Here is a 16,316-nt window from a genome sequence, read left to right on the forward strand (position 1 = left end):
ACAAAGTATTTCAAATTTATTTATTTGTGTATGTGTGTTTATATATATATGTGGATGTACACATACTTGTGTGCGTATGTGTGTCTCTGTCCCTGTACCCCACTCTCTCTCCCTCCGCACACGTGCTAAAATCCAGTGTTCATTTATGTGGCGCAGTGCTACAAGGTCTCCACCAGGTTGTGATCAGTTTACAAACATGGACAGTATCGCCGAGGAATGTAACTCTCTCAAGAAATTCTACGATGACTGCTTTAATAAGTGGTTTTCAGAGAAATTCCTTAAAGGAGAAATGGACGAAGCCTGCACCCCGATGTTCAAGGCCTACCAGACATGTATCACTGTATGGGGTCTTTTATTTCTATCTATTGCTGTTGTAGTCTTCGTTACACTTTTGACGATTGTGTGACAGTTTTTGTAACGTAAGATATATATATGTGTGTATGTTTATGTTTGTGATTATATGTATGTTTATATATATATATATATATATGTGTGTGTGTGTGTGTGTGTATGTGTATATAGATGTGTGTATTTGCATATAGATGTGTGAATTTGTTTGTATATCGTCCTGTGCATGTGACAGTAATGTTATATATGTGTGTCTGGATGTATACACAGATGTATTTTTATTTGTGTGTGTGTGTGTATGGCCATGTGTTTTTGGTATTTATTTATATATGTATATTAGTATGTACACATTTATCTTTCTTCCTCCCTGTTCGTTCTATGGTGCTTGTATTGATTACTCTTCCAGTAGACTGATACCCACAAGGGACTATATTAATACCCGTACTACAATCGTTACTTAATCCAAGTCAGCTCTAATCACACAGACAGATATAGCCCTGTAACCAAAAATGGTGTTCCGATAGTGATCACCTCAGATTTTATTTTGCCATAATATATCTAGATCTACATTGTCCAACGTGTCCTTTCTCTATTTAGATGATAGGATGTAATTTGAAGGATATTTGGCTGTTATTTCAACCAGATCGAGCAACCATATAGAAATAACAATGGTGATGGTAGTGGCGTAACTGTCTGGACTCTAAGCTTTGCTGGGGTGTCACCGTTTTTCTTTCAATGTGTCGTGTGTGAGGCAGTTTCACCAAATAGAAAAAAAAAACTAGCAATCTGTCGGTTACGACGACGAGGGTTCCAGCTGAACCGATCAACGGAATAGCCTGCTCGTGAAATTAACGTCCAAGTGGCTGACCACTCCACCGGCACGTCTACTCTTAATGTAGTTCTCCGGGAGCTGAGTGGACTGGAGCAACGTGAAATGAAGCGGTTTGAGAATCTAGCTCACGATCTTACGATAATGATTCGAATACCCTGGCCACTAAGCTACGTGTCCTTACCTTCACGGTATAACCAACCAAACACTGCCTTGTTTACTCGTGATAATTTCTTTTCTTTTCTTTTTCGTATCCCCAATCAGTTGACTGGTCAGAACTATCTGTGGAACTAATAATCATTTAAAATATCCCTATTCACTTACAAACACACAAAAACAAATTCTCCAATACTCTCTCTCTCTCTCTAAACTATTATGAACTTCATTAGCTTAAAGCCAGTTCATCACAGGTGAACTGCTAGATGCAGGAAGAAAGAATGAGAGAAAGTTGTGGCAAAAGAGTCAGCAGAAGTTCGCCGTTACTTTCTGCTGGAGCTGTGTGGATTTTAGGTGTTTCGCTCTTAAACACGCACATCGCCTTGTCTGAGATTCGAACCTGCGATCTCTCAACCATGAGTCCGCTGCTCTAACCATTAGGCCATGTGCCTCCAAGTTGTCAACGAATAAATTCTAGCCATCCCAGTTCATTGATTTGCCCAACAACTATAATGCTCAGATTGTAAACACGGACGAAATGCCACTAAGCACATTATTTACATTCGACGGATATTTGTCCTCATCCGTCGAATGTAAATAATATAAATAATGTACAGAATTCCTCATCTCTTAAATGTAGAACTTAGTGTCTTTCATTTTCTCTTTCCTCTCTCTCTCTTTCTGCAGAAAGCCATCAAAGACAGAAAAATCGATATTGGTGAATTACAACAGGATGTTCTCGGAACTGAAAAAGAGAAACCACCTCCTCCACGCCGTGGATGACCAGAAGAAAAGAATTCATGAAAAGCAGAACATTTTTTTCTAACAAGCAGAGTTGATTTTGATATCATTATTATTATTATTATTATTATGTTGAGCTGATGCATAACAGAATCAGTTGTGAACAAGAGAAAATGTCTGCCAGTTGTTCCAACTCTTCATGTTCTGTGTTCAAAACCCACCAAGGTCAAATTTAACCTGTTATCCCTCTAGGGTTGATAAAATGAAGTACCGGTCAAGTACTCTGAGGTTGTTGGAATCGACCAACCACCTCCCCTCAAAATTGCTGGCCTTGTGCCTAAACCAAAAACCATCATCATCATCATCATTATCCCATCGAGGTCAACTTTGCCTTTCATCCTTTCGGGGTCAATAAATTATGTACCAGTGAAACACTGGGGTCGATATAATCGACTAGTCCCCCTCCCCCAAAATTTCAGGCCTTGTGCTTTTAGTAGAAAGGATTATTATTATTATTTATTGTCGTTGTTGTTGTTGTGTAAAGCAGCAAGCTAGCAAAATTGTTAGATCATTGGATAAAATGCTTAGTGCCAGTTCCTCTAACTCATTATGTCCCAAGTTCAAATTCCACTGAGGTCAACTTTGCTTTTCATCCTTTTGGTGGGGGTCAATGAAATTAGTACCAGTTACACACTGGAATCAATGAAATCGACTAGTCCCCGCCCTCAAAGTTTCAGGCCTTGTGCCTTTAGCAGAAAAAGGATCATTATTATTATTATTAAAGCAGCGAGCTGGCAGAATCGTTAGCAGGCCGGACAAAATGCTTAGCGGCACTTCATCCATCCTTATGTTCTGAGTTCAAATTCCACCAAGGTCGACTTTGCTTTTTATCCTTTCGGGGTCGATAAATTAAGCTCCAGTTGAACACTGAGGTTGATGTAATCAACATTACCGCTCCCTCAAAATTTCAGGCCTTCTGCCTATAGTAGAAAGGATTATTATTATTATTATCATTAATGAAAGCTCTCAGCTTATTTTGCTGGGTATGATGGAAAAGTGTCAGCTGTCTCCAGTCAAGAGGCTGAGGTAACACTTGTTTAACTGATCATGCTTCGAGAACCCTGTGGAGAACTCTTGCAGTGTTGATACTTCCAAGCACGCCAATCACTTCACGTCCACTCTCTTCATTGCTTATTTCCCACTTTAATAAGTCTATTCATGATTACCTCCTTTTTACATTCTAAGTTTTAAAATGACATCGACTGACTTTGCCTTACAACTTCCCACCCAAGGACAGTAAAATAAAGCTACCAGTTATATACTGGGGTGAAAAAGAGAGTGGATTGAATCAACTACAACCATTCTCTCCTGAAATTTTTAACCTTGTGTCAATGTTGGAAATCAATACTGTTTTTTTTTTTTGTTCTTGTTTAGCCCCAGGTCAAACCTAATCAAGCAGACCTATGATGAAAGGCATTCCAGCCATGACCATTCCATCATTTTCCTGTATACAGAGAACCCACCACTACAGTACACCATCCAGCCTTGTTTTCTGTCTTGCTTTTTTTTTAATTATTTTTTTAAGACAACAAAGCATGATTTGAGAGGGAGATATGGCTGTTAATTTTAGCAGATCAAGTAACCATGTTGAGTTGTGGTCCCCAATCTTTCTTTGCACTACAGACTTGATTCATGCAAGACAATTTCTTCCCTGGACCTGGAGATCCATCACACAACAAAACACAAAGTGCTTAATGTATAATGTAATTATAACATAAAAATGGTCGATTTTCTCAACTAAAGGCGGTGCTCCAGCATGGCCGCAGTCAAATGACTGAAACAAGTAAAAGAGTATATAACATTTATAGGTGCAGGTGCGGCTGTGTGTTAAGAAGCTTGCTTCCCAACCACATGGTTCCAGGTTCAGTCCCTCTACATAGCACCTTGGGCATTTGGCTTCTACTATAGCCTTGGGCTAACCAAAGCCTTGTGAATGGATTTAGTAGGTGGAAACTGAAAAGAAGCCTGTTGTAATATATATATATATATATATATATATATATATGTGTGTGTGTGTCTTTGTCTGTACTTGTCCCACCACCCAATGTCAGTGTGTTTATGTCCCCGTAACTTCGCAGTTGAACAAAAGAGGCGAATCGAATAAGTACCAGGCTTATAAAGAATAAGTCCTGAGGTCAATTTCTTCGACTCAAAGGCGGTACTCCAGCATGGCCACAGTCAGACGACTGAAACAAATAAAAGAATAACATTATGTAATATATATAATAAAAAACCCCACCTAGGGAATGGGTTCCATTTGATTTGCTCGCAAAGTTAATGTGAAAGTGGCTGAGTACTCCACAGGCATGTACCTTTAACCCTTTAGCATCCTTACCAGCCATATGCAGCACAAATCTATTTTATCTTCAAACTGGCCAGATCTGGCCTCTGCCATCTGTCCTATAATGTCATTCTAAAAATAAGCAATCACATTATCAAAATCTCAAAGCTACAAGAGAATGCATGACAAGTTTTTTAAAAATTTTAATAAATAAGCATTGCATTTGACAATAATCTGAATGCTAAAGGGCTACTGTAGTTCTCAGCGACATTCAGTATGATACAGAATGGGACATGGCTGGCCCTTTTGAATTACAGGTACTTTTTTGTCAGCTGAGTGCACTGCAGCAATGTGAAATAAAGCGTCTTGCTCAAGGACACAGTGCATGACTGGGAATTTGAACTCACTTTTTTGTCAGCTGAGTGCACTGCAGCAATGTGAAATAAAGCGTCTTGCTCAAGGACACAGTGCATGACTGGGAATTTGAACTCACTTTTTTGTCAGCTGAGTGCACTGCAGCAATGTGAAATAAAGCGTCTTGCTCAAGGACACAGTGCATGACTAGGAATTTGAACTCACTTTTTTGTCAGCTGAGTGCACTGCAGCAATGTGAAATAAAGCGTCTTGCTCAAGGACATAGTGCATGACTGGGAATTTGAACTCACTTTTTTGTCAGCTGAGTGCACTGCAGCAATGTGAAATAAAGCGTCTTGCTCAAGGACACAGTGCATGACTGGGAATTTGAACTCACTTTTTTGTCAGCTGAGTGCACTGCAGCAATGTGAAATAAAGCGTCTTGCTCAAGGACACAGTGCATGACTGGGAATTTGAACTCACAACCTTATGATCATAAGCTGAATGCCGTAATTACTAAGCCACACTGTCAACTGCAGTAATCAGTTAAAGAGAAATACAATTGAAGCATTTATTCTTTCTGTGCAGCCCAGTACTAAATGAGCCATGGCTCAGTGGTCGGGGACTCCCGAGCAAGGGGTCGTTATTGTTTATTGATGGCAGCTTTGTGTCACAGCGCCATTAATTCTTGGTCATTGGAAAGAGTCATCTTCTCCCCCCCCCATTATAATCATCATCATCATCATCATAATAATGAAATGAGACAATTAGGTGTTGATGACCAAAGCCTGGCTCACCGAGACATTCAGACCCTTTTTTTTTTTTTGTGCTGGAGGTAAACACATACATGTATGCATGCATGCATATACAGAAATATACAAATGGAGTGAGTGAGTTAGAGAGAGACTATATATATAACCATAATTAGATGCTTACACACACAAACAGAGACATCGTAATTTATTAACTGAACACAACTGACAAACACTTAGCTATGAGAGAAGCAGAGATTGACGTAATTTATTAATTGAACACGACTGACAAGCATTTTCCCTTTCCTCATACGCACAATGAGAAATATACTCACATTTAAACAGAGCAAGAGAAGTATTCAAATGTTTGATATGAAGTAAATGAACATCGAATCAGCCGTGCCAAATAAATGGCACCAAAATGCCTCCCACCTTCATAATAATGGTTGCTGTAATAGAATATTCTTCAATGCTCACTCCTCCTTCCTGAAGTCTCGTCAACTGTCTGCAGGGACATTTATATGTTTTTGTTGTAAATAAACAATTATTTGGATTCTTTTCTTCCACTGTTTGGCTTCCATTTTTTTTCTATATATCTCCTTTTATCATCATCATCATCATTGTTTAACGTCCACTTTCCATGCTGGCATGGGTTGGACAGTTTGACTGAGAACTGGTAAGCCAGGGAGCTGCACCGGGTTCCAATCCGATTTGGCAGTGTTTCTACATTTTAGCAAGTTTAAAGTGATTTCTTTTGTGCCGTAAGCCATTTACCATTTCTGTGGTTCCCCCTCCTTCCTTTGATGCCCTAAGCATGTGCTTATTTTGCTTAATGGTTAATCCAGCGCTGGTGCAATCTACTACAGGATGGTCACTATAAGAATGCCTTTAATCAAAGATCTATTTGACCTGTGGTTAACCAGCCATTCAGTCATATAGGAGAGAAAAGGGAGATAAATACATCTATCCTCGTTTATCACAGGTTTGGTGCCAGAAAAGTGATAAACGAATCATCTCCACATACTTTACAAATGGTAGATTCTTTGACACCAAACTTATCCCACAGCAGCAAAGCTTCCACTGCCATCCATTTTCTTGCTCATCTCTACCTTTTCTTGTAGGGAATAGATCTGTCTGCATCATTTATTGGGATCAGATGCTTTCGTATTGGAATGAATGGTAGATCGATTGATACCAAAGTTCATGGCCCATGGCACTGAAGTTTCAATCATTACATATTTTCTTGCGCATTTCTACAATTTTTTTGGCGGGAGAAAAGCACCTGTTTGGCAACCCGTAAAAGCGCCCATGCAACATCACATAAAGGCATCTATGTGGTGCCACATAAAAGCACCCAGGCCACTCTATAAAGTGGTTGGCATCAGGAAGGGCATCCACCCATAGAAACCATGCCATATCCAACTGGAGTCTGGTGCAGACACCCCAACCTATGCCAGCATGGACAACAGACATTAAATGATGATGATGAATACACTTCTATATTTAAGAGATGAGGAATTATGTACATTATTTACATTTGACAGATATTTGTCCTCATCTAGTTTGTTGTTAACATAACGTTTCGGCTGATATACCCTCCAGCCTTCTTCAGCTGAAACGTTGTGTTAACAACAAACAAGATGAGGACAAATATGCGTCAAATGTAAATGATATGAATACATTTATCTGTGTCATTTATTAGGATCAGGTACCTTCATATTGGTATGAATGGTAGATTCATTGAGACCAAACTCATAACTCACAGCAGTGAAGCTTCCACTGTTATGTGTTACCTCCAATTGTCTCAGAAAAAATACGAAGGCATCTGATTCAAATGAATGACACAAATGTGAATTCTTGACCTGGAAAAGATGCAAGGCAAAGCTGATCCCATCAGAATTTAAACATACAACATGAAGACAGAAAAAATGCCACTAAGCATTTCACTCGGCATGCTGACGATTCTGCCAGCTCACCGCCTTAAATAGCAGTAATAATAATAATCTTTTCTATTATAGGCACAAGGCCTGAAATTTTGGGGGAGAGGGCCAGTTGATTAGATTGATCCCAGTATGCAACTAGTACTTAATTTATCAACCCCAAAAGGATGAAAGGTAAAGTCGACCTCAGCAAAATTTGAACTCAGATGAAAACCTGCTAAGCATTTCGCCCAGCGTGCTAACAACTCTGCCAGCTCACCGCCTTAAATATTATTATTATTAAGGCAGCAAGTTGGCAAAATGGTTAACACGCCAAACAAAATGCTTAGCTGCGTTTCTTCCGTCTTTACATTCCGAGTTCAAATTCCACTGAGGGTTGGCTTTCCTTTCATCCTTTCAGGGTCGATAAAGTAAGTACCAGCTGAGCACTGGGATCAATGCAATCGACTTACCCTGTCTCCCAAAATTGCAGGCCTTGTGCCAAAATTTGAAATCAGTAATAATAGGACACGAGATGGTCAAAATAGTAGTGTATTGTACTGAACACTTTTACAGAATTGATATTCCATCAGTTTTAGTCAACAGTTCAAATCCCACCGCAGTATAAAATTTTTTTTTTCTTTTCATCTTGCCAGTGGAAGGTAGCTTCACAATTCATATACCAGTAATATACAGGAGCCAGCTTCAATCAAAAAAAAAAAAAAAAAACAGATTGGCCTAATGCCTAATCAAAATAAAGCGGAATTATAATAATAATAATTTGCAGGGTGGCGGTACCATAGCCAATGAGGGTTATCCGAGGTATGGCTATTGCTGGATGTAAATTATTATTATTATTTAGTAGTCTCACTTTTTATCATGTGTTTCCACTGCACTACCGAGCACAGCTGTGAGTGCCTTGGATTTGTGCTGTGGTTTGTTGTGGTGTTGTTATTTTCACTGTATTGAAAGTGCTTTACGTAGGATGTGTAGAGTACCTAGCAGTGCTATTTTATGTATGTTTTATATATATTTGTAAGTACTGGTGTTTCGGTTATGCATTTGTCTTTATCATTATTATTAAGTGATGGAGAGGTGAAAAATGGTAAAGCACCAGACCAAACATATTGTAATATTTGGGTAAAACCCTCACAAACCACCACCACCACCACCATCATAACCACCAATTTCTTTGCGAGTTCAAATCCTGCCAGGTCAAACGGTAAACTTTCATTATCCCACCAGAATTCTGATGGAAGCGAGCACATCGATAAGAGACAGAATCAAACAGGGGGTAGTTAATTCCTGGTTCCCTTCGAATTTTACAGGCAAAAGTAAGGAAGCATAGTTATTGTAATCATTTGTGAAAAAAAAAAAAAGGTAAAGGTAAGCAATTGTAGCAAAAATGGTTAGCGTTAATGGATCTACTCTAAGTATGCACCTGTAGATTTGAGAACAATAGCTGAGCAAGGGTTTGTGCCCTTAGGGGTCAGGATGATTGTGGATCTGTTTCTTAATAGGCTCTAGTTGGAAGCTCTCCTGAATCAGGGGGACTACATCATAGATGTGTTTACATATTTGGCATACTATATATATATATATATATTCTTCTCTTTTATTTGTTTCAGTCACTTTGACTGTGACCATGCTGGAGCACCACCTTTAGTCGAATAAATCAACCACCAGGACTAGGCTTACAAAGAATAAGTCCTGGGGTCGATTTGCTCGACTAAAGGCGGTGCTCCAGCATGGCCAGTCAAATGACTGAAACAAGTAAAAGAGATCAAAACGTTTTTATGGGCCCTTAAAACACTACTGCAGACATAATTTACTATTTTGCTTATGTGGACCCCAATTGAGAACAACTAGTGTAGAGGGTCTGTATAGCAACCCACATCCAGTAGACTAAAGCATAAAAAGAGAGAGAGAGAGAGAGAGAGAGAGAACATAATCAGCAGGAGCTGCAAAGAAATAGATAAAGGCAATAAGGTGCCAAGGGAGCCGCACAAGGCACAAGGTGAGTAGAAGAGGGTGGGTGGAGGAATTGCGTGATTGCATAGGAGGGAGATGAGGGGACTATTATTATTATTATTATTATCATTAACGAGTAGATTAAATCATACTCTCGCTTCCCCAGCTATTCAACTGGTAATTATTTATCAAGTGGTACAATTAACTTAATCAATATTAATTGATAGCAGTCTTTCCCACCCCCAGCATGTATATATTTGGCATTGTGTTTACTCAAGGGGGTCATGGAATTCATTCTTCCTCACCAAACTTTGTACACAGTATATATATATATATATATATATATATATATATATATATATATATAATACATACACACAAATATATATATGCATATATACTATATATTATATACATATATACATACAAATATATATAAAGTATATATATATATATATATATATATATATATATATATATATATACATACATACAAATATATGTATGTACATATATATATATATATATATATATATATATGCATACACACACACAGCTAACATGACATCTTGCAAAAGTTCTTCACCACCCACCTAGCAAAATAACTCGGTAAACTTCTAGAAAGTCTTTAAGTTTTGGTGGTGGTGGTCACAGGTTCGATTTCAGTCTCTTGTTATTTATTGCATATTTCCTTTTTGTTTGTTGTTGTCGTTGTTGTTGGTGGTGGTGGTGTGTGTGTGCTTGTGTTTCTTTTTTTTTTTTCTCTTTATCTTATTTTCGTCGGAGTCTGTCAGCTCGTTCCAGGCGGTCTTCAGGATCCTCGTCACTATGGTAACCACCGCCCAGAGCGGCAATGCCTCCCCGGGTGACCTTCATCAACTCGGCATCAGGACCCTTGTCAAAGTTCTCGTACAACAGGACGTTGAGAGTCTCTTCGAATATTCTGGCTTTGGGGTATTCCACCTGAAACGAAAATTACCAATAAATAAACTGACAGACAGACAGACAGATAGATAGGTAGGTAGATAGATTGACTGATAGATAGATAAATAAATAGATAGGTAGATAGATAGATTGATAGATAGATAGACAGGCAGACAGACAGACAGGTAGGGAGGCAGGTAGGTAGGTAGACAAACAGACAGACATAAATAAATAGATCAAGCAACAGACAGACGGACAGATAGATAGAGATATACATAAACAAACTGACAGATTGATGGTTCAATGACCACCTCACCTTTTTTGCAAATCTTGGACTAAACTGTCCAATGTGTTTTACGGTGGTATGGTGAAGTTTGAGGAAAATTAGCTGCTATTACTAGCCAGTTGAGTAAATGCATAGAAGCTCCGTGATTAGCTTACCTTGGTGTTCTTCTTATCAGTTCCATACACGATGGATGTGCAGCAGACTTCTGCAATTTTCTGAGAATGTCCATAGAAATACCAACAGCAGATTTCTGCGGTTCCAAAGACATCTTTTATGAGCAAGAGTCGGCCACCAAACTGAAGTGACAACTTGTCAAACAGTTCCAGGTTCTTCAGAAAGTTATCATCGGAATTACTGCAAAAGGAATATAGCATTATTGTTTGTGGATTTATGCTTGCATGGGTCAGACAGATATTTCATATGGCCAGAAGCCCTTCCTGTTTCCAACCCCCACCCTATTTCCAAACAAGGCTAATATTTCCCCCATGGTCAGACATGTTTGAGGATGTGTGCTTGCATGGGTCAGACAGATATTCATTGAGGCAGATTTCCCATGGCCAGAAGCCCTTCCTGTTGCCAACCCTCATCGGTTTCCAAACAAGGCTAATATTTTCCCCCATGGTCAGACATGTTTACCATGGAAGACTGGAAATGAACAACACCACATGTATGACACTGATGCTTGTTTACAACCATTATGTAATAATAGGACAAGGAGACACACACACACACACACATATGCACATGCACAGACAAATGATGGGCTTCTTTCACTCACAAGGATCTGGTCAGCCCAAGACATTTGCCCAAGTGGGATTGAACCCGAGATCACATGGTTAGGAGGTAACACGCAGCCACACCATAAAGGTACATATGTTTTGCTTTGGATCATATTTTTGAAAAGTAAGTCTTTTTACAAAATTGCCCAAAAGCAAATGGTAGCTGTGTTTCTTATCATGCAGAAACATCTTCATCAACACAAACACTCAAGCAAAGAAGCACCCATAGTTCATTACTGTTCTAACGAGAGATACAATGTATGTGTGTGTGTGTGTTTGTGTGACCTCGGCGGAATTTGAACTCAGAATGTAATAGTACTGAGCATTTCGCCAAGTGTGCTAACGTTTCTTATCTCTTTATTGCCCACAAGGGGCTAAACAAGGAGAAACAAAGGGATTAAGTCGATTACATCAACCCCAGTGTGTAACTGGTACTTAATTTATCAACCCTGAAAGGATGAAAGGCAAAGTTGACCTCAGCAGAATTTGAACTCAGAACGTAACGGCAGACGAAATAGCACTAAGCATTTCGCCCTGCATGTTAACGTTTCTGCCAGCTCGCTGTGCCTCAATATAATTAAGAACCCTCGAATGGTGGTGCCCCAGCGTGGCTACAGTCTAATGCAATCCAAACTATTAAAAGGAGAAAATTGAAGACAAACTCACGTTGTGTATGAATACTTGTTGTTGTGTCGATTACAGCTGAGCTTGATCACTGGCTGAAGAGAGAGAGAGAGAGAGAGTTGATTTCTAACATTGGCAAAAAGCAACAAGAAACGAGGTGGAGCCTGGTGTAGCCATCTGGTTCACCAGTCCTCAGTCAAATCGTCCAACCCATGCTAGCATGGAAAGCGGACGTTAAACAATGATGATAATGATGATGATGAATGCTTTGCTGACCAAAAAATTGATGACAAGATCTAACCTTTTCACTAACACTTTGGTCAAAATCTTAAACTCTGTATTTAACAGAGTTTTGGACTGAAATTTCCCTATCACAGGTTGCTAAAAAAAAAAACACAAATAATCCAGTTTGGATGGTCAACACTAAAAAATAAATAACAGAAATTTGCCTCAATGTGAGCGCACAGCAGGAGAGATCTTCAAAGGAAGAACTCCCATCCTACAAGCATTTTAGCCCTTATACCTGACACTCTATGGCCCACCCAGGTTATGACTCCTAAGTGTCCTCCTGCTGTTTTCCAAAATCTTGTCTCCAGCGGGATTTGAACCAGGGTCATTCTTTTTGTGAATTTGTGCTCCTATGTCAGTGTTTCAGCCCACTAGGTCACTCTGACTGACAAAGGAACCAGTTCTCTTCTTCCTTCTATTCCAGTAAATAATCAATGGAATCTATAACTAGGTCCATTGGTCATTCCTCTTCACCCATATCTGCATTGAGCTCTTCTCAGCAACATCAGACAACGGATGACAAGAACTAACCTTTTCACCAACACTTTGGACTGAAAATTGCCTCTCATGAGTTGCTAAAACAAAAACAAGGAAATGAGTGGTCATGCCTAGTTTGGATGGTCTACACTAAATATTCTACAAAATCTTGCCAGCTTAGTTTGGCAACCACATGACAGTCATCTACGCAAATGGTAGCAGAAAGGGGGAATTCAGCATGCTGTGAACCAGGGAGTGTAACAATACTGAAAAAGGAAACTAAGAAATACTTACTTTTCTGGAAGAGATGAACAGTAGATGTTCCTCTTCGGCAGAGGTCAATAAAGGAACGACACATTTCAACTGGATCTTCTTCTTCTTCAATGCTGTTTCTATAATATTCTGTAGTTCTTGAATCATGTAGTATTTAGCTTCAGCATGTAGTTCTGTCAGTTCTGCTTTGCTTTCTGGCAATGGCACTGAACCATCTCGCAGAAAGTTCAGAATGGTTTCAAAATATTTACCATTCCGTTCAATGATGACAAAACCTGGAAAGAAGGATTATAAAGAGAAAACAAAACAATGAAAACTTTCTTTTATTGGACAACTGATTGAAAACTGGTTTCAAATTTTGGCACAAGGCCAGAAGTTTCGGAGGAGGGGGTAAGTTGATTACATCGACCCCCTCCCCCAATCTTACTGTACAGCATCTTGGACTTGGATAAATGTCTTTTACTATAAGCCCCATGTCAAACCGCTATATTATGAGGATGTAAACAAACACCTGTAGTCAAGCGGTGGTGGGGGACAAACACGAAGATACACACACAAACACATATGTATGTATGTATGTATACGCCAGGTTTCCTTCAGTTTCCGTCTACGAAATCCACTCACAAAGCTTTAGTTGGCCTGGGGCCACAGTAGAAGAGACTTAACCAAGGTGCCAAGCCGTGGAATTATTAATAAGAAATATATAACAGAATGGTGCTTGTCCGCCCGTTTGTTGAAATAGTTGCTACTAATTCCCACAGTTAAAATACAAGAATTCTCTCGGATGTATTTCTATAATAGGTCGAAAATAATAATGTTGGTTCCATAGCATCACCAATTCCTATTTGGCTTCTATTTCTAGCAAGTAATAATTTTTTTTAATATCGACACAAGGCTAAAATAGTTTGTAGGGAACGAGCAGTTGTTTATATTGATTTCATCACAATTTTTGGCGACGAGAAAGAAAGGAATATGGTCGATTATATCCGCTCTAATACTTGGAAAGGATGGAAAGCTAAGTCGATTTGGGCGGCATTCGAACTCAGACTCAAAAAGATGCAACGAAACACCAGACATTTTTCGTTAGTCACTGCTCTACCGATTTCGATTTAGAATGATGTGTAATAATAGCTGTTTCGAACTTGGATACCAAGTCGGCAATTTTTGAGAAGGAATGGGGAGGTTAGTCACTATCATCGATCCGTGTGTATTTGGATTGGAGCCTTTGTTTTTATCGATACCATAAGAAAGGTAGAGCTGTCCTCGGCTAAAGTGCAACTCAGAACTTTAAAAAGTTGGAACAAATAATATTGCAAGGCATTTGGGGGTGGGGACGTTCTAACGGTTCTGCCAAATCTACAGTCTTATGATAATAATAACAAGTCAACTGATTTTGTACCTACTCATACATATAGATACATATACATATTGATACATATACATATAGATATATATACATATAGGTGAAAGACACACACCAAATATTTATTAGTTTAAGATAAATCTCATTCCAACACATGACGAATAATACCAAATATTTAAATAATAATAATAATAAATATTTAAGATAACATTTTTTTTTATAATCGTCAAATTATACATGTTCTTTCTACGATAAGCAGAAGGCCTGGAAATAGAGAAGGGAGCAAGTCGATTACTTTGACCCCAGTGCTTAAATAATACGTACTTATTTATCAACATTGATAGGAGGAAAAACAAAGTCGACCTCGGTAATAATAATAATGGTTTCTTTATTCACCACTAAAGATTCACACAGTGCCATCTTTTAGGTGTGGGCACATTGGGCAGTTGACCAAGGCCTCACAGGTCTAAAGGCCTAATTCTGATTTATGTATGATGTAGCTTACTATCCTAATACTATAGGGTCCAGTGAACTGATTTGCTCGTGGATCCGTAATGGTACTAAGACGGCCCTGGGTTCACAGAGAGACCAAGGACGGTACAGGACAATACTATACGAAAAACCTTCCTGTAATAGGCATAATGCCGGAAATGTTTTGGGGGCAGGAACTAATTGGTTATATTACCCCTCAGTGCTCAACTGGTACTTATTTTATCGACCCCGAAAGGATGAAAAGCAAAGTAGACCTCAGCAGAATTTGAACTTAGAACCTGCTATAAAAAATACATATGTACATATAATAATATGGTAGCAATAACAGATAATAGCAGGGGGGTTTTTACCATCAGAATCTCGTACGACTTCCGTTTTTCCAGAAAACATGGACTGCAGTCTGTTATTGTGTTTGGTTAAAGTTCCTATAGTGGTGTAATGTAAAGTACCACCAATGTTGAGTTTAACATAGTTAGATGGTTCTCCGGAAATCTTGGTCAGTTGTTCACCAGACATTGTCTCTAGAACCGTTAGTTACGAAAGGAATCAAAGAAACCAGGGTCAGTCATTCAATACAAACAAACAGCTACGTGCGTGCTCGCGCGCGTGTGTGTGTATATATATATATATATATATATATATATATATATATATATATATATATATATATAACACTAGGTTTCTTGTTTATGCGTGTGTTTGTGTCCGTGTGAAGAGGAAGAATGAAAGATCGTTTGATCAGTTAGTTTTGTTTTGTTTTTTTTTCCTTGAGGTAAACGTATGTGGTTAGTTTTGATAAATCCTTCCTGCTATTTCTCTTTCATGACTATTCTTCCAAAGCTAAAGACAACATTCCTGGGTAAGAAGAATCCAAGACACACGCATTTCATCCTAAATATGTAGACACACACGTATATACATATATATATATATATGTATATAAACGATGTGCGTGTGTCTGATAAACACTTAACACGGCTGTAGATGTTAAGTACACACAGTTGTCTGCCCCTGATATATGTTACGATGCCAATTAACAGGGTGAGATAACTGTGTAAGGTTTCCTTTCATCCTCTCCAATCCTACCACCCACATGAAGAATAAAACGTCATTCTAGTTTATTTATTTATTTATTTGTCTGCTTTATTTGTTTATTATGTTATTTTAAAACCAATCCTTTATGTAATAAGGTCCCGTCTCCGCCCAAAAAAGAAGCAAAAAAATAAGGAAAAGGTAGTCATATAAGTTATACTTCCCTACCCACATATATTTCTCATGATCAGTCATCAATGAAAGACAATTTTACGTCATCACTATACATTTAAATATTTATACATATAAATAGTGTGTGCGTGTTAGTTACTTGTCTTCAGTTATTAGACTACGGTCATGCTGGGGC

The 16,316-nt window shown here is 38.6% G+C and overlaps 2 protein-coding genes and 1 pseudogene across 2 annotated transcripts; 2 read left to right on the plus strand and 1 right to left on the minus strand.

Annotated features, from left to right (window-relative positions):
- Positions 1 to 10: 10 nt before the first annotated feature.
- On the plus strand, positions 11 to 6,082 carry LOC149131258 (TP53-regulated inhibitor of apoptosis 1-like). The gene is made up of 2 exons (XM_089341038.1): positions 11 to 340; positions 2,021 to 6,082. The coding sequence occupies exons 1-2, from the start codon at positions 77 to 79 to the stop codon at positions 2,114 to 2,116; spliced, it is 360 nt and encodes a 119-aa protein (XP_089197164.1). The 5' UTR covers positions 11 to 76; the 3' UTR covers positions 2,117 to 6,082.
- A 1,894-nt stretch (positions 6,083 to 7,976) lies between these two features.
- LOC106868695 (BTB/POZ domain-containing adapter for CUL3-mediated RhoA degradation protein 3) lies at positions 7,977 to 15,973 on the minus strand. Its single transcript, XM_014914082.3, has 5 exons — positions 15,268 to 15,973; positions 13,084 to 13,337; positions 12,067 to 12,119; positions 10,777 to 10,975; positions 7,977 to 10,374 (listed from the first exon to the last, which is right to left on the minus strand). Exons 1-5 carry the CDS (start codon positions 15,431 to 15,433, stop codon positions 10,183 to 10,185), a joined length of 864 nt encoding a protein of 287 aa, XP_014769568.1. The 5' UTR covers positions 15,434 to 15,973; the 3' UTR covers positions 7,977 to 10,182.
- LOC149131259 (U4 spliceosomal RNA) lies at positions 8,218 to 8,332 on the plus strand (annotated as a pseudogene).
- Positions 15,974 to 16,316: the final 343 nt, after the last annotated feature.

This window comes from Octopus bimaculoides, chromosome 24 (genome assembly GCF_046866305.1).
Source record: "Octopus bimaculoides isolate indiv1 chromosome 24, ASM4686630v1, whole genome shotgun sequence".
In the NCBI taxonomy this organism is placed as follows: domain Eukaryota; kingdom Metazoa; phylum Mollusca; class Cephalopoda; order Octopoda; family Octopodidae; genus Octopus; species Octopus bimaculoides.